The following is a 26,679-nucleotide window of genomic DNA, read 5'->3' as shown; positions in this document are numbered from 1 at the left end:
GGAAAAAAAAAAATGTTTGTTTCATTTTGCAATGCAGAATAATGACTGAGAACTTTAAAATATATGCTGCAACATCTTTAGCATTCTGTAAGAAAAAGTTCTGCAGTAGAAGGTAGTGTGGAATTTCTAATCTCTAAAATACCAGCTTAGGTACCTAAGCTGGGACTGCGTTTCAGAAGTTATTTAGCATGTGCTCAGATTTTTAGAGTTCCTATTGCATACTTATAACTTTCTTTTTATACTGATTCCAAAATTAGATGCATTAAAAAAAAATTGCCATCATCTTATTCTAGCTCAGTCTGGAATAAGCCAGCCTTCCCTGTGGTCTCTTTATCAGCCTGGCTGTCTGAGTTAGATTAAGAGCCAGTTATTGTCTGGTGCAGCGCTAGTTTGCTGTTGCAGATGATTAGTTAAAGTTCTGTAGGTCAGCTGGCCTTCAGCCTGAGCATTCTCTAATTTTCCATCATCTATTACAGAATTGAAGAGACATGGCGGCTATGGCAAAAGTTTTTGGATGACTACTCTAGATTTGAAGACTGGCTAAAAGCCTCTGAGAGGACAGCTGCTTTACCGAGCTCCTCTGGTGTGCTTTACACGGTTGCTAAGGAAGAACTGAAGAAATTTGAGGTGACTTATAGTAGTCAAAATTTAGTATCTACTGATCACATTACAGCAGGCAGCTGGTGTTCTTCCTTCCCATACACAAGTCACTCAGCAGAGACACTGTATTAATATAGTGGAGTTGATGATTTTGTAGCTGCCTTCCGTGGCAGGTTTCTAGGATGAAGAAACAGTGGAACGTGGCAACCAAAAATGCTAATAAATCAATCCGCTCTCACTTGCTGTTTGTTCACCAAAGTTAGATTTTTCACCTTTTTTATTTCTGCAACTTCTTAGTATGTCCAGTCAGTAGGTGCTCCAGAGCATTCATAAATCTCCCTTCACCAAGTACCTCTTCAAATGCATGCTGCATGTTTTAGCTTTTGCTTTTATTTTATCCCTCCTCTTCTTTCTGTAACTCTCTGAAATCAACCCTCTGAACCCTTTTCCTGTTTTGTACAATGTACAATATCCCCATGTCAGATCCTTATACCTGAAATTCATGTTCGTGCAAGTATTGTTATATGTCCACATGGTGTCCCCCATGACTTAAAAGTTAAGTGCACGCTTCAAAACTGACAAGCTGTCACTTCAGTCAATGCTTAAGAGCTTGTCACATAACTCTGTTCTGTCTACTACAATGTGATGGCTTGTCTTGTAACTACAACAGAGTGTATACCTGTGTGTAAAGCACACACACACACATCGTGTAGCTAGTCACAGGTGAAAATCTTTTGCTCGGTTTCATATTTGCAAGGAGTATATCAAGATGAGAGAGAAAAATAATTCTGAAGAAAGAGAACAAATTGTTTAGGCAATTCTGTAAACAGTCAGGTGCTGTAAAGTATTTGCTGTGAAGAAGAAATGCAAATTTTAAACAACGTCTAAGACCAGTTAATACTTCTTGGTTTAACAATTAATTCAAAAACATAAACTGTGAAGCGCTGATTCAAATTTTATAATTGACATTCACATTTCTGAATGTACTGGCCAGGTCTTGTTGTTAAACACTGCCAGACTTCATTATGGTGAGGTAGGTTGCCATAGTATAAAAATGTTTGCTTCCTGGACACAATACTCTTGTCTCAGACCTCCTTCCCATTGTCCCTTTATTCAGTGATCAGGATCTAAATCTCTTATTTAGTGAGTCTCTCTATGAGAAGCAGTACCAAAAATATCTGGGCTGTCTTTGATTTTTACAGCTGATCTGACTTTGCCCAAAGTCTTTCACTGAACCTCAGCCTTTATGGTGACCTTCCCTCTCCTGCAGACTTGTGGAATTTTTACTGTCTACAGAGTGTCAGCAGGAATTAGCTGCGAAGAGAAGACTTCAGCAGCCTCTCCAGAAGCCTGCTTTCCCTGCAGTTTGGTTCTTCCTCTTTTTTTCTTCTTTTTTTTTCTGAGCACCTAGTTTCTACACCTACCAAAAGCAGGAATGGAAGCGACAAAAGTTGTGGTGTTCAAATTCAGCGGAATTCAGCAACTTCACTGTGAAGTCAGTATAAAGTCAGCCACATATACATACTAACTGAAGCAGGTTTCTGCTTTAACTAGGCTTTTTTTTTCTGATTTTATTTTCCCCTCCATATCTGCAGTTGAATTTAAAAACAAAAACAAAGAAACAAAAAACAGCCCAGCAGAGCATGTAAGAACCCTTCAGTTCCTGAGCACAGAGGCCAGAGATGGCTCTCACTGACTTCACTGTACAGAATCAAACTCCTTCCTCTCCAGTAGTTTGTGGAGAAATGAAAAGAGGTTACAGGAAGGAATGCAACAGTTGAATTCTTGTGTAGCTGAGCTGAAAAAATGGAAGACAAATACACAGCTGTTCTTTTGCTGGACAAGGCTTGGTAACAGGTGAAACAACAACTGCACACTTTTAGATTTCATGATCCTAGTACATATAGTCAGATTTGTGCCTCTGATATAAGAATTGCCTCCTAGTGCAATTTTAAGTGAATTCAGTTCTACTGAGCATTTCACTCCAGTTGCAAGCCCATTTTCTCCTTGTTAGTTGTCCCCTACCCAATTTGATGGCCATTTAATGAAGGGAATAGTTATACTGAGAGGACTATACAGACTTTGATCTTTTTTCAAACCAGCTTCTTTACTTTTGTCTCTGGTATTGCAGCAGAAATGTGCTTATTTTCATTTTTTGACTGGTACAATATGAAGAGTATATATTGTTTATGTCGAAATCTCATGTGTTAGGTGATTTTAATGACAATTTCTGTACAGAAGTGTATTACCTATCACACTTCTCCAGTCCTTAGTAAAGGTGGTGTCTAGTTTTGGGAGAGATTGAATGTTTATTTACATAGTGAGGAATACCAGAGAGCAAGTTTTTAGAACTACAATGGCAGCCAAAACCTACGTGTATTCAAAAGAGAGCTGGTGTAGTCTGTTTTTAAGTCTTTCTTTGATTGATTGCTTTTCTGTGACAACAAAAAAATGAGTAGTTTTTTTGAAAATTATTCTTTTTTTAAATTTTGTTTTATTTTTGAAGGGATTAATTCAGTCAGCTCCTTACAAGGTGCTTTCTCCAACTTGCTTTGTGATTGCTAGTCACAACATGAAACTCATGGGCTAAGTCACCTACTGTTCCTGCTCCCCAGCTGGGTGGCTGAGGCTGTTGTAACAGTAGAGGAAGCACTGAAAGTACATGGTGCAGACACTTGCCCAGGCATAAGTTGGTATGGATGTTCATGAAGTTTTCTTACAAAACTTACTTGTTGTCTTGGTTTCGGCTGGGATAGAGTTAATTTCCTTCCTAGTAGCTGGTACAGTGCTGTGTTTTGGATTTAGGATGAGAATGATGTTGATAACACACCGATGTTTTAGTTGTTGCTGAGCAGTGCTTACACTAGTCAAGGACTTTCCAGCTTTTCGTGCCCTGCCAGCCAGAAGCTGGGAGGGGGCACAGCCAGGACAGCTGACCCAAACTGGCCCAAGGGATATTCCATACCATGTGACGTCATGCTCAGTATATAAAGCTGGGGGACTGCTCGGGACTGGCTGGGCATCGGTCAGCAGGTGGTGAGCAATTGCATTGGGCATCACTTATTTTGTATATTCTTTTATCGTCGCTGTTGTTGTTATTATTATTATTTTCCCTTCCTTTTCTGTCCTATTAAACTGTCTTTATCTCAACTCACGAATTTTACTCGTTCTTTTTTTTTCCCCCCAATTCTCTCCCCCATCCCACTGCGGGGGTGGGGAGTGAGCGAACAGCTGTGTGGTGTTTAGCTGCCTGCCGGGTTAAACCACAACACTTGTATACCAGTATACTGAAGATAGAGAGATGATTCCTTCAGTACCGTTTTTCACTATTTTTGGTAAAACTCAGAATAAACAATTGCTCAAATCTTTTCAATGTTTGCACTTCAGCAAATTCAGTATGTGTAAGGAAATCCAATGAAGCCACAGGAATCTTGGATTTCTGTTCATTTTTTAAAAAAATGTTTCATATTCATTGTTTGTGTTTCTGTTCTCAAATACAAAGGCATATGATTGAGTAGAAAGGGGAGTCTATTTTTTTGTGCTGATTTTGCCATTGTAACGGGTATTCATGTTGCAATTTCTCATTCAGTGATCTATGTTAGTTTTGTAAACTTTTTTCTTTTTTTTGCTCATTTTAATCAGAAGGCAGCCTCTCAATAGGATAGCCCTCAGGAGATATCTGCATCCATAGCGAAATCTGTCAGCTAATACAGGTCAGAGTGTAGAAGTAGGGTCAAAATAAAGGGAGAGATTTATATATGTATCCTGATTCCAATAATTAAAAATTTGATGGTGTCTTTTGTTCATATTGCTTTAGGCCTTCCAGAGACAAGTGCATGAATGTCTGACTCAGCTGGAACTGATCAATAAACAGTATCGCCGCCTGGCCCGAGAGAACCGCACTGACTCTGACTGCACCCTCAAGCAGATGGTTCATGAGGGGAACCAGAGATGGGACAACTTACAAAAGCGAGTTACCTCCATCCTGCGCAGGCTAAAAGTATTTTTGCAGTTTTAAGCCCTTCAGTTTCACTACTATACTTATGAATCGGGGGTACTCCAGAAACTTCCAGTTTAATGCATTTGCACAGTGTTTTTGAGGGGATTTCTACCTTTGGAAGAGGAAGGGAACTTACTGGTTCACTTTGTCTGAGGTAACCAAAGCATGAAGTCTGTAGGGAAATGCTTGGTGACCTCAAACACCACCTCCTTCATAGAAGATAACTTTCATAGGTCAGCTAATTGCAGCTGTAGATGATGTTACTGAAAAGGGAACCTTAGAAAGCATGTAGGAAATGAAAGAAGAAGGTGTACTGAGTTTAGGTTAGGTTTGAAGGGCACGAAAGCTGTTTCTTTGGAGAGCCACTGTTTCTGGGTTTTTTTGGGTTGTTTGGTCATTTCATGCCACTCCATTTTCTATCCCCCAGCATTTTATTGGCCAGCGTGAGGAGTTTGAGACAGCACGTGATAGCATCCTGGTATGGCTAACAGAGATGGACCTGCAGCTGACCAACATTGAGCATTTCTCAGAGTGTGATGTCCAAGCAAAGATAAAGCAACTTAAGGTAAAGAATGATTGAATGGTTACAGAAGGAGGGATGAGAGACGGAATAAAAACATTCATGGTGGGAAAAGAATTTAAGAAACGTTATGCAAAAATGCAGCCTGATACAGTCCCTTACTTGCAGGCTGAGATTTCAGCCTCAGAAGTTATGGGCTATGTCAGGTTTCGATACATACTTCTCTGCCAGAGTGGAAGACCTTTGCGCTGTGAAAAATTTTCAAAAAAACAAGGGTGAAAGTCTCCATTCCCTAATCAAAAGAGGAAATGTCGATTAAAAATTATTAATGTTGTCTCCATTATTGCTGACACCTAAGAATTACTACATTTGTCAACCATTTCTGCATCAGAAAAATCATTATCTGGAGAGAAAAATACCAAATGTCATGTTATCCAAAATTCCAGTGTGTTAGCTTTTAGCATCTGTGTTCATTCTAGACGTTTGGTCATGGGCATGGCTTGTTTAGAGAAGAGCTTTCTTTCCAAGTACAACAAGTGAGGAATGAGATGGTAAACCATGAAGTATCACTGTTTTTGGCTAAAAAGGCTGTGGAACGCTAAATTTAATTGCTCATTGTTGCTCACGCCAGTGTATTTGGAATGATCCCTGTTTGTTACCCACACCATTCTTGCTGAAAAACTCTAAGACTTGCATCCATAATAACGTAGATTGTTGTAATGTTGATTTCATTGATAAAGCATGGGCTTTTCTTTCACACAGGCTTTCCAGCAAGAAATTTCACTGAACAACAACAAAATTGAGCAGATAATTGTGCAGGGTGAGCAACTCATTGAGAAAAGTGAGCCCATGGATGCAGCTCTCATTGAAGAAGAACTAGATGAGCTGCGTCGTTACTGCCAAGAGGTCTTTGGACGTGTGGAACGCTATCACAAGAAACTCATCCGCCTTCCTGTGTGTATACTTACATACATACATATGTATTTGTTTGGTTTGTTGCCATTTTACAAGTGTGAGAATGAGGAGAGAGAAAGATGTTGAAATGAACTAGCATGAAACTTCTGTAACTTTCCAAAAATCCTGTGGTTTAATTTTGTTACAACCCTGACCATCTGCCTCCCTTCATTATATGCTATTTATGTCCTGTTCAGAGAGCAAACTCACCGGATCTGGAATTTTTGTAAATCATCATGAAAATCCATGCAAATTGGAGATTTATAAAACTTTATTAATGGGGGTAGCAGTGTGGTACTGGTAATAAGAACATCTCCCTGCTCTGTCAGATAGTTTAATTGGCAGCTTATTGAGTTCTGTTTTGTTTAAAAAGCAATGATAAAATGATTCTCCCCATCAGAAGAGACAGAAATTGGTCTCCAGAACTGAACACACAGCTGAATAAGTGAGAGCAAAACAATTTTTGGTAGCTCAAGTCCTACTGAAGGAAAGGAACAAAACCCAGGATTTTTAAAATATGAAAGAATATAATGAAAGCAATGGTCATGATAAAAGTCGCTTATGCTTCCTATGACTTGATTCCAGAGTTTTCTTTAACTTGATGTCTGCATTGCAGTGGCATCAGTAAAAAGTCTGGAGACATTTGCTTGATGTGAGACTTTGTGGTACCTTAAGTAATTAAAATGAGCTGGCATTATGAACTTTTTTGTTGCTTTGGTTTTTTAGTGCACCTTAAAATAAGGAAAGGGAAGTGCAAAAGAATGCAAAATGGAAACCCCATCGATGTGACTGTTGCCTAATGCTACTTTATTTCACTGACCCAGGCTGACCATGCAGTGCCTCTGCACATTTCATTGATTGGTTCTGTTTGCATTATGCTTCTAGCTGACAGATGACGAACACGACCTCTCTGACAGAGAGGTGGATCTGGATGAATCAGCAGATCTCTCTGACATACACTGGCATGACAAATCTGCGGACAGCATTCTCTCCCCGCACCCCTCTTCCAACCTTTCGCTGCCTCTTTCTCAGCCGGTGAGAAGCGAGCGATCAGGGCGAGATACCCCTGCGAGCGTGGACTCCATTCCCCTGGAGTGGGATCATGACTACGACCTTAGCAGAGACCTGGAGACAGCTGTTTCACGGGCACTGCACTCTGAGGAAGAAGACGGAGGACAAGAGAAGGACTTCTACCTGAGAGGAGCAGCTGGTATAGCAGGTATGGTGGCAAATTGTGTGTCCTATTCTCTCCTAGTATAAAGAAGCAAATGTTACATGTGTGGTTGCTTGGCCAAGATGCTCATGGAAAAGTATTTTAAATAGCCCCTGAAGATTTTAAATAGCTTTCCCTAAGTGATCCCAGTGGCCTTCTGGCCTTAGACACAGCGATGGAGATTCCTGGATGACTACAGCCTTGGAAAATCACAGAGGTGTATATGATATGACAGGAAATTGGCTGTGTCTCTATGCTTGTGGCCTGCCAGATGGCATATGTCATCTGTAACAGCAGTGCATCATAAGTTATTCTGACTAGAAGAAACTATACTGGATATGGCAAGAAGTGCAGAACAAACTGATGAAGAAATGCTGTTGGAGAGATCTGCAGACAAAATCATCAAGTGCTTAAGTAAATCTTAACTCAGTCCTCACCCAGGCAAGACTCCAGCAAGTGAGTATTTAGCCTGAGGTGGGATCTTGGGTGTTGCTCTCCAGTCAAGTTAGAAATCCTTTCTAAGTGTGTGTGCTTTGTGTAATAAATCTTAATGAGTGAAAGTGCCCAAATGCAGCCAGTTGTGTGGGAAGACATACTGGTATAATATACTCTGATCTCGTGGCTGTCTTTTGCTTTCCAGGTCATTGCTCTGAAAAGAGTCAGGTTTGCCTATCCAGGCATTAAGAGACTTTGTAGCAGGCTCCCTGTGTTTCGGTCTTCATCTTTTTTTCCTTCTCCAGAAAGGATGTTTGCTATTGGAACCGTTTATATATTCCATCCCGTGAAAAGGACTCCTGCTGTGAGGAGACAGCCATTGCTGAGCTGTCAATTTAGACTGTGCTTTTATTTTTTCAGATGTAGAGATCCCTGAAACTCTTGAGGCCTATGTAACACTCACAGAAAACGCACTCAAAAATATCTCTGGTAGGCATCAAAAAAGACTAAGCGTAGCCAGATGCAAATACCATGGTGCGCAAGCATAACTTCTTTCTCGTCTCTTAGCATCTGCTATACTTTTCACAACTTACAAGATAAATATTTCTTACATGGCAGCATTGGCATCTTAATGTAGAAGTATCCTGCTTTACTACTGTGCTTAAAGGTGGATGGATGAAACAATGATTGGCCCTCCCACCTCGGCTGACTAGACTAAACTGATCAGTAGGTTACTCTGGTCTTTATTCTCTGGATTCCCTCAGCACGACTTAATACTTTGCTATGTCTCTGAGAGAAGAGTGGTTTCTACAAAGATTAAGGCAAAAGGAAAAGATATAGAGCAAAACCTAATTGTTTGGTTTTGCACTTTTTTTTTTTTTAACACAGCCACAGCTTGGATTATTACTTAGATATAAACTTTCAGGTTAGTTGTTGTTTCATGTGATAGCAATGCTAAGGTGAGGTACTGTAGTCCAATGTCTTTATCTTAGTCTCTTATATTGGAAGACAATTTTTTTTTCACGTTGTATTTTTACACAAGATTAAACCTACTGTTTCATTTGTTAGATGACTCTCTTGGAGGGATTAGGTGCACTTACAAATACCTTCTCATGATTTCACAGTTTTCCTCTTTTGAAATAATGACTTTATTTCAAATTTGAAACAGCAAACATTTAAAATCTCAGCATCTGTGGCACAGACCTCAGGTTCGCTGTCCATTTTTATTTTTTTCCCCAAATTAGTGAAATAATATTACGATTCATTAAGAGTATAAATAAAAGCAGTACACATAGAAAAATGTGTGTAGTTTTCTGACCTGTAGTAGTGAGGGAAAAGCAATATTGAGCACTTCGTTCTGTTCACTTGGGGTGAGGCGGTGTTTTGTATAAAAAAAGATTAACCATCCAAGAGGCTTCATTTTCTGTAATTAGGTGGACAGAAGGATCCCCTTCTCTATGCATGTTTTTAATTGTGTCTTTATGAATAAATTCAAACTGTCTTTGTAAACAGATGGAAATCGGGCACAGTGATAGAATATGGATAAGAGGGATCTCATGTGGTCATCTAGGCTGCAGCCTGCTTCGGATTAGAATTGGCTGTAGCTAATGCATACCACAGAATTCAGCTGACCTCTATAAGGAAAATACAAGTTAGTCCTGCCTCAAAAACGTTGGTATGAGTTCCAAACGGCTTGGATGAATACATCTTGCAGATATGTTAAGCATAATTTTTGTCAAACACTTAATTGGAAAAATACTATAAATTTTGCTGCTTAGTGTGGTTACCTAAGTCAGTCGTGGACTACTTGCTGTGGGCCTTCAAGACGTCCAGTCATCTATCGACCCTGAGAATATAATTGTAACAGTATTGCTTAGCGTTTGTATACCGCTTTTAATCTTCAAAATTGTATACAAATAGGATCCTTTCATGTAGATCGAAATTCCACTATCTTTTAGTGGAGAGAAGTAATACAAAGAGAAATGAGAAATTTTAACACGGATTTGGATCAGGAGTTTCGGATACAAAGTTTTATTTGAGAGTGTTTGTGAAAGGGAGCAAGGCATTCCTCAAAATCAGAAAGGCTAGAGCACACTTTGCCAAGAATTTTCCCCTTCAGAGAGGTGAGGAATTCTCTGAGGGAAAAAGTCACTTCAGAGTAGTTTGCAAGCCTGGTTTAAACTGTGGACTCTTTGATAGTATGCTTAGGGCAAGCATGTTCATTGGTATAGTCATCTGTCCTCTGAAGGTTGCTAACACCCTCTAATGTAACTAGTTAACAGTTCGCTTTGACATTGTACCACTCATACTGCTGCAGTCACGTTTCTCTTTTACTGTCTAATCTAGATAGTATTCCTGATATTTATTCTGCCTGGGCAAAAGATAAAAAAAACTTTGGGAAAACTTGGGTGACAGTCACTTTTTTTTGGGTTTGGTACAGGAGAACCTGGTGCCCTGGAAGCACATATCCGACAGCTGGACAAGGCCTTAGACACCAGTCGTTTCCAAATACAGCAAACAGAAAACATCATCCGCAGCAAAACACCTACAGGACCAGAGCTGGATTCCAGTTACAAAGGATATGTGCGTGTATTTTGGAGCACAAGTCGAATAAGCACTCCAAGCTTAGATTTGCTATTGAAAGAAATATAGCTGTTTCAACAAAGCAATTAAATATTACTGCTTCTCAGACTTACTCACTCATATGGTTGCTACCCTTAACCACATGCTATTGTTGTTTATGTTATTAGGGTGTTTACAATATCATCAGATTACAGGAACATGACTCTGAGGAATTTATTTTCCTATTACATTTTTGCAGATGTCCAAACGTACTTTCTCACATGTGTTTTTATCCATCTAATGAAGATATCCTTGTTTAAAATTCCTCTGCTTTTAAAAGCAGGTTTTATAGCTTCATGCACAGTATTCATCTTGCTGATGAATTATAAACGTGCATCATGTAAGCAAGGTTGCATACAGGGAATCCGTGATTAAAAAGCTTTCTCAGAGAGGTTTTCCTGAAGAAAAATCTCTAAATCATTCAAACAATTTTATTAGTGACAGAATTGAAAGATTAGCTGCTTGGATGCATAGTAATATTTCCACACTTATGTTTATTTTCTTCATCACATCTTCTAGTGTCTTTGCCATAATGTCTTAACTTTTAGAACAGATGGCACCTGAAGTCAGCCAGCACAATTTCGCACAGTGGCACTGAGTTATTTCTATTTAGTCTGAACTTATGTTTTAAGCCTTTATTGTCTCTGTATACATTTCTTTGATAGTAGCAGGACAGATTGTTAAGGTAAATAGATTTTTATCTTCACACTTAGACCTACTTTTGGAAAATTTTGGAAGTTGCATTGTAATTTGCATTTTCCACGCAATTATTCCTGTATAGTGCATATTGAGATGGGACTTTTTTTTATTTGTTAACATAGATGAAGCTACTAGGTGAGTGCAGTGGAAGCATAGACTCAGTAAAAAGGCTTGGATATAAACTGAAGGAGGAAGAAGAAAAATTATCTGGACTTATTAACCTGAACAGTACTGAAACACAAACAGCTGGTACGTAACATTTAGTTCTTTGATGGAAAGCAATTATGAAAAGTAGCAAACGTGCAAAGTTTTTCTGAATAAACACTTGGTATTATTTACTGACATATATATTTACATGACTCTGTCTGTTACCATGTTCTGTTTAACATCTCTTAATAGGAATAGTAAGGAATAGTAAGTATTCCTTGTATATGCCCTATAAAGATATTAGGCATACAAGTGCATTTTAAGAACCCTTTCATATCATAAGACATAACCCTAAGCCTTTCGGAAAGTCATTGTGGATGCAATGCATTTTTGTTGAATATTTTCTGAGGAAAAAAGGTTTCTTATATTGCTGTACAAAACACATAAGTCAGCATTCGTTTCTTCTAATATTAGCTTTCACTTCTAATATTATCTGTCTACAGTACAGAAATCTATATTCACCTGGTAGAAGTATTCACCTGACTAATTTTAAGCAACAGCTGTAGAACAGGAAGTACTGCATTGTAAAAACGTGGATTTGTTCCAGAGGCTATAAAGGCAACGTCTCCATTCTTAGCTTGGCAAGATATGTTACCCATGCAGTCTATTTGTTTTTTTTTTTTTTTTTTTAATTTTACGTTGATGGAATGATACAACTTGTCCTTCTGCCATAGCATTTCAAGATAACTAACAAGAAGAAATAGCCCCTAATTTATTTCTTCTTAGTGCAGGTATTTATCTAATGCATCAGCAGTAGCTTAGGCAAATGTAGTGAGGTGTGAGTATTAAATTGTGATAGGTACAAATACCAATGAAAATAATAATAAGTATGTGGCTAGTTAGACATATTCAGATTCCTTGTCCAGTTTGCATTTTTGCTAATTCATGATGGCTTTATACCAGCATAACCTGTTTTAGCGATCTGCATGTATCAACTGAATTCTGTTCATAGAAGTCTGACATTAGAAAGTGGTAAAATTGCCTGCTGCCTGGAATCATCCAGATTCTTCACTCTTTTTCTCCAACATCACATTCTTCAGTCTAACCTAGTTTTCAGTGTGGTGTTAGGTTTTTTTGGGGTTAGGGTTTTTTGGTTTTTCTGGAGGATTTTTTTGTCCTGCACATGATTCAACTGATGCAATTGTGTGTGTGGCAAGTGTTTTTTCTGCTTTTGTTGAATTTGGTGTTTATCTTTCCAGGTGTAATTGACCGATGGGAATTAATCCAGGCTCAAGCTCTAAGCAAGGAGCTGAGGATGAAGCAGAACCTTCAGCAATGGCAACAGTTTAACTCTGACCTTAATAGTGTTTGGGCTTGGTTGGGAGAAACTGAAGAGGACCTTGAGAAGCTCCACCACCTTGATCTCAGCACTGACATACAAACTATTGAGCTCAGAATTAAAAAACTGAAAGTGAGTTTTATTTCTCTTTTCCATGAGTTACCTTGTAAACAGAGCTGAGTGCAACAGGTATGTTGAAGAGGCTGCTAATAGTTGCAGCTGGTTTGCTCCATTCTGCACGTAGCGGGCTACTGCTGATAACTGAAATAACTGGGAAAGTGATTTTCTGAATCACCTTTTGGCAGAAAAATGTACCACTGGCATTTACTATATAATCCAAATGATTTTTTGAAATAGTAATTCTGTGCCAATTCTGTAATTCCAGAATGGACAGATAATTCCTGATGTCAGCTAAGCTGATGAAAGAAAAAAAGAAAGCCAAGTTACATCAAATCTCTTCTAGTCAAACCGGTAACAAAATAGCTACTTTAAAAGAAATGCCTCACTGGGACATATTACTTTGTGTGGAGGAAGGAGAGGGTGCCCAAAGGGGTTGTAGCCTACCCACTGCTGTCACCGGTACAACATAGGAGAAATTTGGTGTCACTTTGCAACATTCCTGTTTCTTCTTTGTCATCTCGGATGAATCAGGTTCTGAATGCTGCCTTTGTGATCTCTCCTGGATATTTTACAGCTATAAAGATCTGCAAATGTGATGGTCCACAACTTCACATTCAGTTACTAGTATCTTATAAGCTTGGGCACAAAAATGTGGGAGCCAATGTCAAAATTCACTGTGCTCCATGCTAGGAATGAGGTGGACAGATAGTAAAGACTGTTTCCGGCAGTGATCCATCTAAAGCATATTAAAGCTGATCTTCACTGGAATCCAAATATAGCTGCCATAACTACTACAAAGGTCACTGTGACATGGGGCTTTTAAGTAAATGCTGTAAAGTAGGTGGAAAAGGGGGCATTTCATAAGAATCCTGTTATCTCACCCACTCTTGGAAAGCCTATTAGTGCCCTCCAAACCAAAAGAGGTGGGGTTTCTTTTGTGGCTTCCAATGTAAACAAATCAGAGTTTTTATACACGTCCTGCTTCTATAAATTGGAGTAAGTTGTTTATACTCTTTGTATGTTTTCTTTTCCCTCAGTAAAAGCTCTTATTTTAAAATACTGTTGACAGCAGTTTTCACTTGAAAACATGTTTGTTTTTATGTTTATCAGCAAAACTGAGAAGTAAGGGCAAAAGTTTTATTGTGCGCTAAAGTACAATTGGCCTACATCTCTTTAAATTTTGTTGGGCTTGCTCTGTCTTTAAAATATCTGAAACATGAGCCAGATCTTTAAAATTCAACTATGACTTCAGGCTTTTAAGACTTTAGAAGTTTAATTGGCTTGTTCTAGTTTATGCTCACAGTAAAATTTTAGTAGATGTTAAAGAGTGAACATTTGCAGAATCACAGAGTGAGCACAGAAATCTCATATCCAGAGTAAAAAGACTGTTACAGTAAGGTACCATTCCGCAGTTGCTGAGGGCAAATCATTGCATTCTTGTGGTGCCTCCTCTACCTGGTTCTTCTGAAAGTCACATGTTTTACCGATTTCCATCCTTTCTTCCTCCATCCCACTTTGTCTTATCATCAAGGAGCTGCAGAAAGCAATTGATAACCGCAAAGCGATCATCTTATCCATCAATCTGTGCAGCTCAGAGTTCACTCAGTCTGACAGCGAAGAGAGCAAGAAGCTTCAAGAGCGCCTGTCTCAGATGAATGTGCGCTGGGACCACGTATGCAGCATGATCGAAGAGTGGCGCTGCTCATTGCAGGATGCATTAATGCAGTGCCAGGTCTGTATTGCACTTATTTTAAATTGCCAGCATCCCACATATCAAAAATGTAAACCATATCGTTATCTGGTGTGCTCATTATCCAGTCTGAAACTTGCCCATGCAAGCCAAAATACAGCTTCGGCATGTGTTTTCTGAAAGATACACCTGCACTACCTGAAGCATGTGTTTCCAGCCCAAGATTTTCTAAATTTGCCATCTCTGGAATAGTATTTTAATATACTATTCTACACTTCCTTGTAAGTTATGCTATTTAGCCAGTAGGACCTATCATAGGATAAACTAAAAACCTGAATTTGACTGGAATTTTCTGCTACGCTATTAAAATCATCACTCATCATTTGCAGGATTTCCATGAAATGAGCCATGGTTTGCTGCTTTGGTTAGAGAATATTGACAGAAGAAAAAATGAGATTGTGCCCATCAGTCCAAACCTGGACTCAGAAACGCTGCAGGATCATCACAGACTTCTAATGGTAGGGCTATAATCACCCTTTTCTTTCCCAAAACACGTCATCAGAAAAACACCTAATTGGATTTATCTTTCTCTTGAGGGTTAGCATTGTACATTGCATGCTAACACACAACTGTGGGGCCAATGTCAGTAACTAACTTTACTTTGGTAGGGAACACTATTCACTTCCGTTAGTAGCATAACTCATGATTTAAAATCTCAGGCAACTGCTAGGCTGCTGTCTATGTTCCTGTCAGATTAGAAATTTTTATTGCTTCTCTTCTCTTTCCATTTCATTAATTTCAAATGTCCAGTTTTGTGAGTTCTAGCTTTTTTTTTTTTTTAAACTTCCATTAAAAAAAATCTGGTGCTTGCCTTGGCAACAGCAAATCAGACGTGAACTGCTGGAGTCTCAGTTGAAGGTGGCGTCACTGCAATATATGTCCTGCCAATTGCTAGTCAATGCTGAAGGCAAGGACTGTCTTGAAGCCAAAGAAAAGGTGCATGTCATTGGAAACAGGCTGAAGCTCCTCTTGAAAGAGGTCACACGTCATATTAAAGACCTAGAGAAAATTCTAGACATTTCAACTAGTCAACTGGTAAGTCACGTCTTTTTATTCCTTGCTGTTTGTTGGGCACACGTTTCCCACTGTTTTGACTGTCTTTCTCTGATCAGTGCTGTTGGCTGCACTGTTTCTGTTGTTTGCAATACTTATCAAGATGGTATACATGTAGTCTTGAATATCATCAAGTAATCTTACATTTCATAATGTAAACATCTCTTTTGTGATATGGTGGGTTATTTTAATCCAGTAATTTTTTGCTGTTTGGTGTAGCAATAAGTATTGAACATCTTGGTTTGTTTATCCTGCTGTTACTGATTCAGTCAACTGGCAAAGTATGAGATAATTATTCTAGTTGCAATACTGAAAACTATAGTGTGTCAGTTGTCACTGGAAAGGAAGATAATGCTCACTCTGTTGAAGAGAAGAAAAAAAAAAAGAGCATAAATTCTGTAATAGGCTACCAAATCTGTCATAGTGCCTTCTGAGCTTTAAGCTGTACTCCAAATCTTTTCAAATTATTATGTATCTCAGGGTATTTGAGAGGGAGTTATGCATACATCTTCGCAAACAGTGGCAGGTAAAAAGTAAAGATTTCCAGTTCACTTTTGTTAACTTTTAAGTCTTGGATTAGTAGAGTGCATAAGGTGTGAGAACTCAGCTCTTCCCTCCTTCTAGTGAATTTCTGCCTGTTTAAGTAAAATCTTGGTGGTACTAACCTCTTCTTGTAATTAAAGGCCAATAAAGAGCAACTGGTTTTTCCACTGTATTGACTTTGGTGGAAAATATGTCACCTAAAGCAATTAAGTTTTAACTGCCTGTTTGCTTTTCTTTTCCTTCAGGGCTAACAGAGAAAACATGTAATGCCTTAGTCTTACAAAATTTGGTAACAAAATTTAACTGCTTTATTTTATTTGCTTTGGAAATAACTCTGCTGGGATTTCACTCAGGGGTTTTTTTTTTAGTTTGCTTACCTGAACAGCTAGTTGCTGTATTTCTGAGCTCTATTCCTTCTGAACTATAGGAGTCGTCCTCGTGGTCCTCTGCTGATGAATTAGACACATCGGGCTCAGTGAGTCCTGTATCTGGAAGAAGCACTCCAAGCCGACAGAGAACGGTAATTTCATGTAATGTATTTTTTGCCACCTCTTGGGTGGGAGCTCTAGATGTCTACAGTAGCTCTAGCCAGCTGGAAGGCCTCCCCTTCTCACTTGATAGGAAAGGAAATTGCATAAACCAAAAACAAAACACAGCTGCTCTCCCCAACCCTGCTGCATATCCCATCCTGCATGAAATCAGAAGTGGTAAATACTATCTAAAACCAGGGCTGTCAGTGTGGTTGGTTTACCATGGTATGGCATGTCGTGTCTCTTGTATTTTGCTCTAGTGATGGCAGCACCCCAAAGTCTGGTCTTGTCTGGTATAATCAGTCCTCCATTTCTGTTTGGCCTTCTCTTCAGAGCTGCTTCATCGAGAATCTCAATAAGGTTTTTTTTGTCATTTCTGATGAAGGTTGCAGATGGTCTTATTGAGAGTTTGGATGAATGGCTAAGTAGAGCTGAAGGGCATAAAACATTGTTCAAAACAGCTAGTTGCACAGGACCTAATCAATGGCTATGATGGCAACTCTGGAGTTGTCTATTTACATCGCTGGCACAAAATTCAAGAAATATAGCAATACATGCCTAGTACTTAACACTTCCATACTCTGAGCCCAAATTGGAACTGCAATTATTTTGTCTTTTTCTGCAATTCTATTGGTTGATTACTTTGCTTTTTTCCTTAGTTCTTAAAACAATCAGGTTGGTTTTGTTTTGGGTTTTTTTTCCATTTGCACTTTTTTGTAAAACCTCTGAGTTCTGTCTTGATAAATTTTACGGCTCTTGAAATTGATTTTTTTATTTATTTATTTTTCTTTTACATTCACTAGTTTCCTTTTAGATGCTAATATGAGAATGGAAAGGAATACTGGCTTTTCAAAAGGAGAAAGAATATAAAACTTAATATTTTATTTCAGAGGTCAATGCTTTTCACTTTTAAATTTAAACTTAAATAACTAGTAAAAATGCTGATATCACAGATGTAACTGGAGGATGCCTGACCATTACAGGAAATGGAGAAGTATTTTACCATAAAATCTTTGTCTAAAGAGTATGTGGAATTATAATAGTTTTCATCTTAACATTTTAATAAGCATTTGTCTCTCTCTAATTTGTTAGTGTTTATGTACGTGACTACTTTTTTTCATTTTTGTCCATAATGTGTAGCTAGGTTGTATGATTCCCTGGGGTCTGGTTTTCAAACTTCTGGTTTTTGCACCCACAATTTTGGAGACTGAAGTGATGTTGTTTAGAATTTCAGTGCCAAATACACTGATGCTAAATAAATAAATACTCATACCAAAAATACAATCAGAATTATAATCATCTAACTGCATTAAATATTCCAGCAAATACTTGTGAGTGCAGGAATGCACCTACAGTTATTTAGCCTTCAAAACTGGGGGCGGGGATGGGGGTGGAGAAGAGGCCAGACTCGTCAAAGGAGGCCCTTGGACCTTTTTTCCTTGAGAATATTAATTTTGCTGCATTTGCATTTTAAAATACCTGTATTTGCCCACATTCAACACAATAAATTTTTTTCTATTTCATATTACAAATTATTTGAGCTAAAGTCCTAGTGATTTTTTTTAAATCCAGAGCTACTGTTCATAAACGTAATGACTAAACTGTTATTTACGAGTTCACTGTGTATGTTCCAATCATTTCCATAGTCAACTAGGCGCAAAGAAAAGCCAGTTTCCTTGGTTCATGGGTATTGGTCATTTGATTTTTTTTTTTTTTTTTGTTAATGTTTCCTTTGCTGCACTTTTAATTTAGTTTCATCAGTAGCTTGTCTTTATTTGCCTGGACTGAACATTCTTCTTTCTTTACCCCCTGTTCATTGCAAACAGCCACGGGGCAAATGTAGTCTCTCACAGCCTGGACCCTCTGTCAGCAGTCCACATAGCAGGTACCTTATTCTCCTGGTTTCTGCACTCTGTTCTAGAACCCCAAGAGGATGATGGAAATTGGCCGTGATTCTTCTCCGTCCGCACCGACTCCGTCAGGCGGCCAGGACTTAAACAAGTGAAAACTTCCCTTTTGTTAATAGTTTGGCAAAAGGGGCTCTCAATTACTTCAAATTCTTTGTTAAATAGAAATACTGGCTAATCCTTGAACATCTACAGCTTTTGCTTCCCAGGAATGCCATGTAATCAACATTTATTTTTCATATGCCTGATCAGGGTGAGTGTGTGTTTACACTCATGATATTTAATGATTATTTTATTTTGGCATGATTTAACAGAAATGCTGGTAAGTTCATGGCAAACACTTTTTATCATCCTCTTTACCTCTAGATATTAAATTAAGGCAGGTAATAGGCCAATACCATATTCTAGAATTCACAAAACCCACAGATCTGGATGAGACATACTAACATCCTTTTCTTTCTTTCTTTCTTTTTTTTTTCCCCCCTGAAATGTTTTGTTCAGTTTGTGGGTTTTCAGTACTAAAGACTCAAAATGATAATCGGAATTTGAGGGTTTTGACACTTGGGGTCACTTTCTCTCCCCTCCTAAGACGACTGCAATATAACGTGCTAACACTGCCATGACACTTGCCAAGTGCTTGCATCCATGTATTGCTCTGGGAGCAGCACTGCCCCATCTCTGTCTGACCAGTAGAGAGCAGGCTTGCAGCTACAGCTTTTTGCTTTCCACCTTGTCTCCAGCAACCTGTCATCTCTGCAGCTAACAGTGCTTCTGCATTCTTTGTTGTTGTCAGTGTGATGTGTGTACCTTCACTCTTTCACTGATCAGTTCACTAGCTTCTAGAGTTACGAAGTTAAAAAAAAAAAAAAGGTAAATCAGCAGGCCAATATGTATAAAGAGGACATTTTTTGCTATTTCAGCATCTTATGCATTGCAACACCTAAAATAATCAGAAAGTATGATGAAAATATGTTTGTTCTTATAGTTAAGTCTTAAATCTCATTTGTTCTCTATATATCAAAAGTTAACGAATTCATTTTTAAAATAACTCCTGTTAAAGTGAAAGATTTGATGTTGGAAAAAAGACAACACTAGATTTCATACAGTGATTGAGCAGTAACCAAGCAGACAAAAAATACCTGAAGAATATAATTTTTTTCATGAGCAAAATCAAGGCTTTATTCAGCAAAATTATTCTCAAATATAAATGAAATAAAGACTAAAACTACTTACCACGTAGATATTTACATAAACACTTATTAAAAAAACCAGTTTACTCACAGCCACTAACTACACATATAAAGCAAAGTGGCATAGTTGCAAAACCGTGTAGCAGATAGAACAGGTAGAGTATCTTTCACTGCTTCTGCTGGCACTAAGAAGCTGCCTTATTTTTAGGGATTTTTTTTTTTTCTTTGAAACATAAGGAAACGACATAGAAAATATGTGACATGTACACTCCATCTTTCTGTCTGATGGAGAAAGAGAATTAATTTTTCCAACTCCAGTCTGCTATGAAGCTTGGCAATTTGGTTCTTATAGGAAGTGGGAAAAGGGAGGAGTGGGGCTTTACTCTGCAGCCATTAACAGCTAGGAGGAATGGAGGATGTCTTTGGCAGATCAGCATGCTTGCACTAGCCACATTGTACTCAAGAAACATATTGTGTGCACTCTTCCGCTCTCCTGTATAGTCAGACCACTTCTGCCAACCTTTTGAGAAGGTTTCTGGTTGTAGGTGCGAGCCACTGGCTCAAAGAGCAGCTAGCAGTGCTTTGCAGCTTTGAGATCAACCTCTATTCTAGCAGTGGCATTGGTGCGGCACCTTTCAGATCAAGTCTTTCCAGCACTGTTTATTAACACATCTTGTAGCAGTACAACACAATGTTCAATTTGTCATTCAGACAAGCATGGAATACAAATGAGTCACTGCTGAATAGGAAACTTAATCAAATGCGCAAGCCAGACAGGTTGTGGTTGATGTATAATGTGGTTTTAACTGATAAAGCGGTACAAGCTGTCACTGTGTTCTTTAATATTTTGACATGCCTCTGATCAGAGTACTTTATGTTTGATCTCGCACTGGATCAGCAAACCCTGTTAGAGTTTAGTATACAGGAGAACTGAAGTCAATTTTAAAAGGTTTATCACATAGAAGGTTGTGAAGGAAAGTTCATTTAAAAATTAGGGGATGTATATGACAACTGTGATATCACTTTGCCTTCCCCATTATCGCAGCAAGAAGGCAAGCATATATAGAGTGATGCTAAGCAAGGTACAAGCTTAAACTAGACATTACACTGTGGATTTAACTAAAGGCTCCTTCAAGCGGTATTAGTAATCGTGTGCTAAGTGGGAAAAGCAAGTCCAAGAAGCAACTCCTCTTTCTTCATCAGTTTAATAGAGCTGTCGTAAATGCACACCTGGATGTGTGCCTGTGGATTTTTTGAAGTGATTAAAATGTTAAAAAGATTAAAATAGTGGTTCAGTTTGCTCAGGGGTGTTTACATTGTCTCTCTTGAGCAGCTCTATTCAAGTCTTGGTGCCACAGTGCCAACCTCCATTTCCTGCTCTCCCCAAGCCTCTCCAAATGACTAGTGGATCTTTAAAGGTTGCTTGCGGTTCCTGGAGCAGACCAGGCCAGAGCACTCTCCGTGCCTTTGGCCACAAAATGGTGGTCATTGCAACGCAGTAGCTCAAACACAAGGTTTGGGCTTGGCTTGCCATGGTTCTTCTTCCAGTTATCTCCCGCATTCTTACTTAGAGCTTGTACTTGAACTTCATATTTAACTGCCTTTGAAATGGACATATTCATCTTCTTTCCAGGGTAAGCCAAATCTGAGGTTGGGGTGATGTGATGCTGAGAGCTAGGGAGAGAGTAGAAGTCAGAATGCAGCCAAACAAGGTCACTCCTAGAGAGTCTCTTAGGCCACCAAGAGGAGTCATTGCCTGCTTTTGTGGGCAGAGCATCATACCTTCTCCTTCATAACTCTAGCAACCTCCATCTTAAAAAAATTAGAATGAGTGGGAACAAAACATCTATTAGAAGGTTGTTATCAAATTTAATTTCTCTGATTATCTGGAAGTACAATAATTTCCACCTTGAATATATCCATGGTTAGATGTAGTAATTTGGTTTTGTGCCAACATTATTCCTTCCTTTACTTTAACAACTGTTCACCCTTCTTTCTGTCCATTCTGTGCTATTTTATAGAGGGTAGTTTTAGTATCTCTCAGGTTTTGTATTGGTAAGCTCAACTCTTTATTTCCTTTATAGGAGAAATACTCCCATTTTTTTCACTCCTTTAAGCTTGTGTAAGTTTGAATTCATCTCTCAGAAGTATGTTAACCAAAATGATACAAACTGTTCCAGGTGAAATCTGACTAGTGCCTTATAGAACATCATTAAAACAGCCCCTTTTCTTTTCTAGAAATCTTGAACTGAAATATGCTTTAAAATTTCTTTTGTCCCTTTTCACAGCTACTCACAAGCCACATTATTGGTTTGTGGCTATCCTGTGTCAAACAGCTCTAGATTCTCTTCATTATCTTCAGAGTGTGAACTCCCAAATTTATAGCAGAAGTTTTTATTGCTACCTTATGTAACATAATCTTAAACTCCTTGAGCTACTTCTTAAACCTATTGGATTCACCCACTTTTTTCTGTGCAAGAAGCCAATCCTATTTTGTATTTGCAAAGACTTCCAACTTCTGTCATCATACAGATGAAATTTGCTGTTATTATATTTTGTGCCATAGTCTTTTCATAAAGATATTAAATCAAGATTCATCCTTGATTAACTCCAGTAATAACATCCTACTAGCCCAGCAGTGCCTCTTTCAATGTAAGTCTGTTGTCTGCGTTCCATTAGTCACTTCCCCATTAAACTCACTTTATTTATTCCTATCAGCTTCGCTTGAATGATAAATTCTTCTGTTACAATCTTTCACGTTTACTGCAATACAGATAGATTACTTCAACCATATTTTCTTTGAAAAAAAAAAAAATTCCGTCATCTTTAAAAGAAGGTACTTGTCTGAGCTGAAATTAAAGTTCACTTTGCCCATCCAATACATAGCCTGGTAAATTAGCTTCTCCTCTCTTGAAATGCTTAGGAAAGAGTTCCAATTTCACTGACATTACAAACTCCCAAAGTAAGGGTAACTATTGCTTGCACTTCTTAGGTTAATTTATGAGATTTCTTGACATGAAGAAGCTTACTGTTGGCCAGGTCTGCAGCTGTGCCTCCCCCTTTTATCTAGTTAGTAGGAACTGTGTATGGAGCGAGTAGCAGATGGCCTTACTTCCTTCCCTCCTCAAACAGGGGCCAGTGTGACAAACAGTGGAGCAGCCAGAAGAGAGACAGCTAGAGATGCAAGCTCAAGAAAAAGAAATTACATTTTTCTCCGAAGTGGCATACAGTACTTCAGCTTTCCCTTCTCCTGCTGGAGTAAATAGGAGTTCTGGCCCTTATGAATAGTGAACCTTTTTTATTAACTATGTATATTTTTAACCATCTCTCCTTACCAAATCCATCAAACACTCTAAGCTGAGCCATTCCATTTTTCAGCCAATTACGTAGATTAGAGGTATACCTGCAATAAACACAGGCAGTACAGCACTTGAACTTTTTAGAACTCCCCCTCTGAAGATGTTTTCATAATGTTTCATTATTTGCTTGTTTAATTGTTTCCATGCAGTATTAGAAACTATTCTTCAACACCCTACTTTACTGCAGAAAAAGCGTTTTGAAAAACTTTGCCATGAACTGTTTTAATTTTTGAAAGAAAGTGTATGTTCTTTGATGAGATAAGCCATGCAGCTTACATATACCACTATTTTTCTTCTTTTTGGTAAAACACAAAGCAAAAAGTGCTGGACTGCGCTACTGAAGCCATAGGGAAAGAAAAGAAAAATTAGATGTTAACTTTGCCTGCTCCCTTTTGATTCTGCTTTTTGGAAATTCCCCTTCTGACACCCAGTGTTGCCCCACTCTGAGTCAATGAAGAAAATTCAGACTTTGCTCATTATCAGAGTAGTTACCAACCGCAGAAATATGGCCTTTTTTGATTGGGATTAACAACATTTGAACAATGAGAGCCTTGTAAATAGGTAGACTGTGCAATCAAATGCTTGGAAGGTAATTAAGCACTCCTTGTTCCCTTTGTTCCTACCTCAGTCCATTAACTTTCTGTCTTGGCATTCTCGGACAGTAGAAGTCCTGATCTAATTGAACTTTAATATGGAATGCTCTGATGCTGTTAAATGTGCCATATCCTTTCAATATGTTCTTTATAATATGTGATCTTACATTATGTGATAAGCAGCTTTCCATCCGGGCTACAATAATGTGGATTCAAACAACACGCGATCTGATGTTTTGATCATTGCTCCCTCCCCAGGAGGGATCAAGTTAATCATTTAGCATACCTGACAGTTTATGTATCTGTTGGTCATCTAAACTTTACCAAATCTGTCTGGCTTTCTTGAAGTCTTCATAGTGGGATGATACACATATATGAACAAGACAATAAAAATAATCTCAAGCATAGAAAGAATTCTTTTCTGAACACGTGGGAAGTGGACCCTTGCCAAGCCTGGCATAGTTTTGAAGACGATATTTTGGTTTTTGCATGCTTTCTCACACAGATTCAGATTTATCTGGGAGACAGGATCAAAAGGACAAGGGGAAGGCAAGGAGACACTAAGGAACCATCACCCCCTACTTGCTTTACTGGGGAGCATTTGACCTCAGCCAACAAGCCTGATCTCCTACACCTTCAAGCTGAGACTAAATCCATTCTTGACAGCATTTTTATCTCTTAAACCCTAGCAAACCATAGATTTTCTGGGGCTTCAGAATCATAGCAGCCACACGGATGTCTTAGAGCAACATGTCTAAGACAAAATTTGTGACCTAATGTCTTAACGCAAGAGTTCTTGAAGCAGAGAGCAACATGTCTAAGACAAAATTTGTGAATGCAAGAGTTCTTGAAGCAAATTATTTGAAGGCTCTAAGTTCTGCCATTTTTGGCTAGCGCTAAAATACAATACTTCCCATGCCATTTAATTGGCACACTGCGACCATCAGATTTTAACTTGCATAATCACTCTTTTCAGTCATCCACTTATCTCAAAACCTGTTGTCCGTATATTAAAGCTCTGGCAGTTTCAGTCAAAAAGGAAAATATGATATCTATGTCTTTATCCTTCATTAAAAAATAGGTTGGATATTTGTGCTTAATTTGAAGTGTCCCTTTGGAAATGTTTGCGTTAGGTCTTGCCTCTCCCATAGGCAGGTGATAGATATGTGCCATTTCAAGTCAGATCTGTAGACACGAGGGAGAAAATCACTTGGAAGGTGATGGTGTCAAGTCAGTTGAGCAAATAGATTTTAACTGCTGATTCAGTGCAAGATTCAAAAAACAACATACTGTGTAGAAAATTAGTCCCCATTGCCTGCATATGGGTGTATTTATTAATTGAAGAGCAATGTAACTGAATCTTACTGCATTATACCCTTGGGGATACTATATACATAAATGAATGTAGAAGCTTCTGCAAACCAAATGCAACTGTCATTTTAAACATGGAGGCTTCCTTTTTAGACAGTGTCCATTGACCACATGTGACAGGTATGGCCCACCTTTTATTTTCACCTTCTCTAGAGCACAGTGCTTTAAGTGGAAAGTCTTCCCCATAATTGACGAAGGGGCTTTGGGGTCACAAAGCCCATTCTATTGTGTTTTCGTTTGGTGTTTTCCTACCCAGTCTAGAAACACGGGGTCTCTCAAGAGTGTTAGGGAAATAGGATGTTCAGTGAAAAATACCTCTGCAGTTGTCAACCAAAGTCTGCACAAATTGTAAACCAGCCTTCAGGGAAGGCTAAGTGCCGGCGGGCAACCTCTGCTGCAGTAATGTTTTAGTGTATTCACCTGTCCATCCTCTTTTCTCAGGTCCACAACAGGTGGCTCAGGTTCCTCCCCTTCTGAGGCTGGGCCGGCATGGCAGCGCCCATCCTTCTTCCTCAGAGTCCTCAGAGCTGCTCTTCCACTTCAGCTCCTCTTGCTGCTCCTGATCGGGCTGGCTTGCCTGGTGCCAATGACCGAGGAGGACTACAGCTGTACCATGGCCAACAACTTTGCCCGCTCTTTCCACCCCATGCTAAAATACATGAATGGTCCGCCTCCATTATGAAGGAGACCCATGAGACAGCGGGTGATCTTGCTGGAGTGCTAGCTGGGAGGCAGGATGGTTTTAAAGGGTGACAGGATTCAGTGTGGCAGCTTTACCTACCTGCTGTAGCCACCGCTGTGTCCATATCATTCTCTGCTGGCACTCAGCTAGTAACGCATCAGTATATCAGTATCAAACTGCACAACGTATTACCTGAGTAGCATTGTTTCAATACTCGCATCCTGGGTACTAAGGAGGATGTGATGTGTGTGAGGGAAATGTCCTTCTGTCCAGCATTCTGGATCTTTTGGCCACTTTATATCCAGGTCATTGCCCTGTACTATGCATAGCCAAGGACTTGATACTGTAGGTCCTTTTCTGTGTGCTGCTCTAAATGGGCCATTAGCCAGTCTTTGTTAAATACCCTCTCAGTATCTACGGTATACAAAATAACCAATGCTAAAGAAATTTTAGAGCATTTGTAACATACAATTTTAAAGGATCTTGTATGGCAATGTATTATTCCCCGTGGTTTCTGTTTTGGGCATGGTGTTCTAACTTTTGCTTTGGATGCACAAGGTGTAAATCTGAGAAGCACTTTTTTAAGGTTTAAAAAAATGGATGTAATAAATAAGATCGTAAAAGGTTTTATGAGGAAAAATGTTGAATGTCAAGTTGAAAAACAAAGAACATATTTATGTATGTACAGTTTGCTAAGCCAAGTTTTGTTTGTATTGATTTCTTTGCATTTGTTATAGATACCATAAAATATTTTGTCTACGTGCTTTTTAATGACAACTATGGAAACCTCTAAGTTTAGAATGAGATAAGTATGGTACAAAAAAATTAGAAGACGTACATATGCTGCACTTCTAAAAAGAATTAAAAAATGCTGTAACAAATTAACGGTATTAGGTGTATGTTTGAATGGGAATATCTGGAAAACTTGACAAATGGTAAAATATATGGGAAAGTATCACGTTAAAAGTTGTGCTAATATTGAAAGCTGTCTGTATTTTGAATTAATGATTGGTTATTTCAGGTTTTTTTTCTCAAGATGCTTCTTGAAGTTC

The 26,679-nt window shown here is 38.7% G+C and overlaps 1 protein-coding gene across 1 annotated transcript in view; it reads left to right on the top strand.

Annotated features, from left to right (window-relative positions):
* The window catches only part of SYNE1 (spectrin repeat containing nuclear envelope protein 1), a 284,071-nt gene extending 257,392 nt beyond the window's left edge, over nt 1-26,679 (top strand). Inside the window, exons 131-145 of the mRNA XM_019472625.1 lie at nt 477-627; nt 4,418-4,600; nt 5,028-5,165; nt 5,883-6,074; nt 6,960-7,293; nt 8,143-8,211; nt 10,163-10,305; nt 11,166-11,292; nt 12,450-12,661; nt 14,181-14,381; nt 14,729-14,857; nt 15,222-15,434; nt 16,423-16,515; nt 18,352-18,410; nt 25,387-26,679. Coding sequence (XP_019328170.1) covers nt 477-627; nt 4,418-4,600; nt 5,028-5,165; nt 5,883-6,074; nt 6,960-7,293; nt 8,143-8,211; nt 10,163-10,305; nt 11,166-11,292; nt 12,450-12,661; nt 14,181-14,381; nt 14,729-14,857; nt 15,222-15,434; nt 16,423-16,515; nt 18,352-18,410; nt 25,387-25,627 — 2,485 coding nt within the window. The 3' untranslated portion in view covers nt 25,628-26,679. The remainder of the gene's footprint in view (nt 1-476; nt 628-4,417; nt 4,601-5,027; nt 5,166-5,882; nt 6,075-6,959; nt 7,294-8,142; nt 8,212-10,162; nt 10,306-11,165; nt 11,293-12,449; nt 12,662-14,180; nt 14,382-14,728; nt 14,858-15,221; nt 15,435-16,422; nt 16,516-18,351; nt 18,411-25,386) is intronic.

This window comes from Aptenodytes forsteri, unplaced genomic scaffold (genome assembly GCF_000699145.1).
Source record: "Aptenodytes forsteri isolate BGI_AS27 unplaced genomic scaffold, ASM69914v1 Scaffold82, whole genome shotgun sequence".
Lineage (NCBI taxonomy): Eukaryota > Metazoa > Chordata > Aves > Sphenisciformes > Spheniscidae > Aptenodytes > Aptenodytes forsteri.
This window is presented reverse-complemented; position numbering and strand designations above follow the sequence as displayed.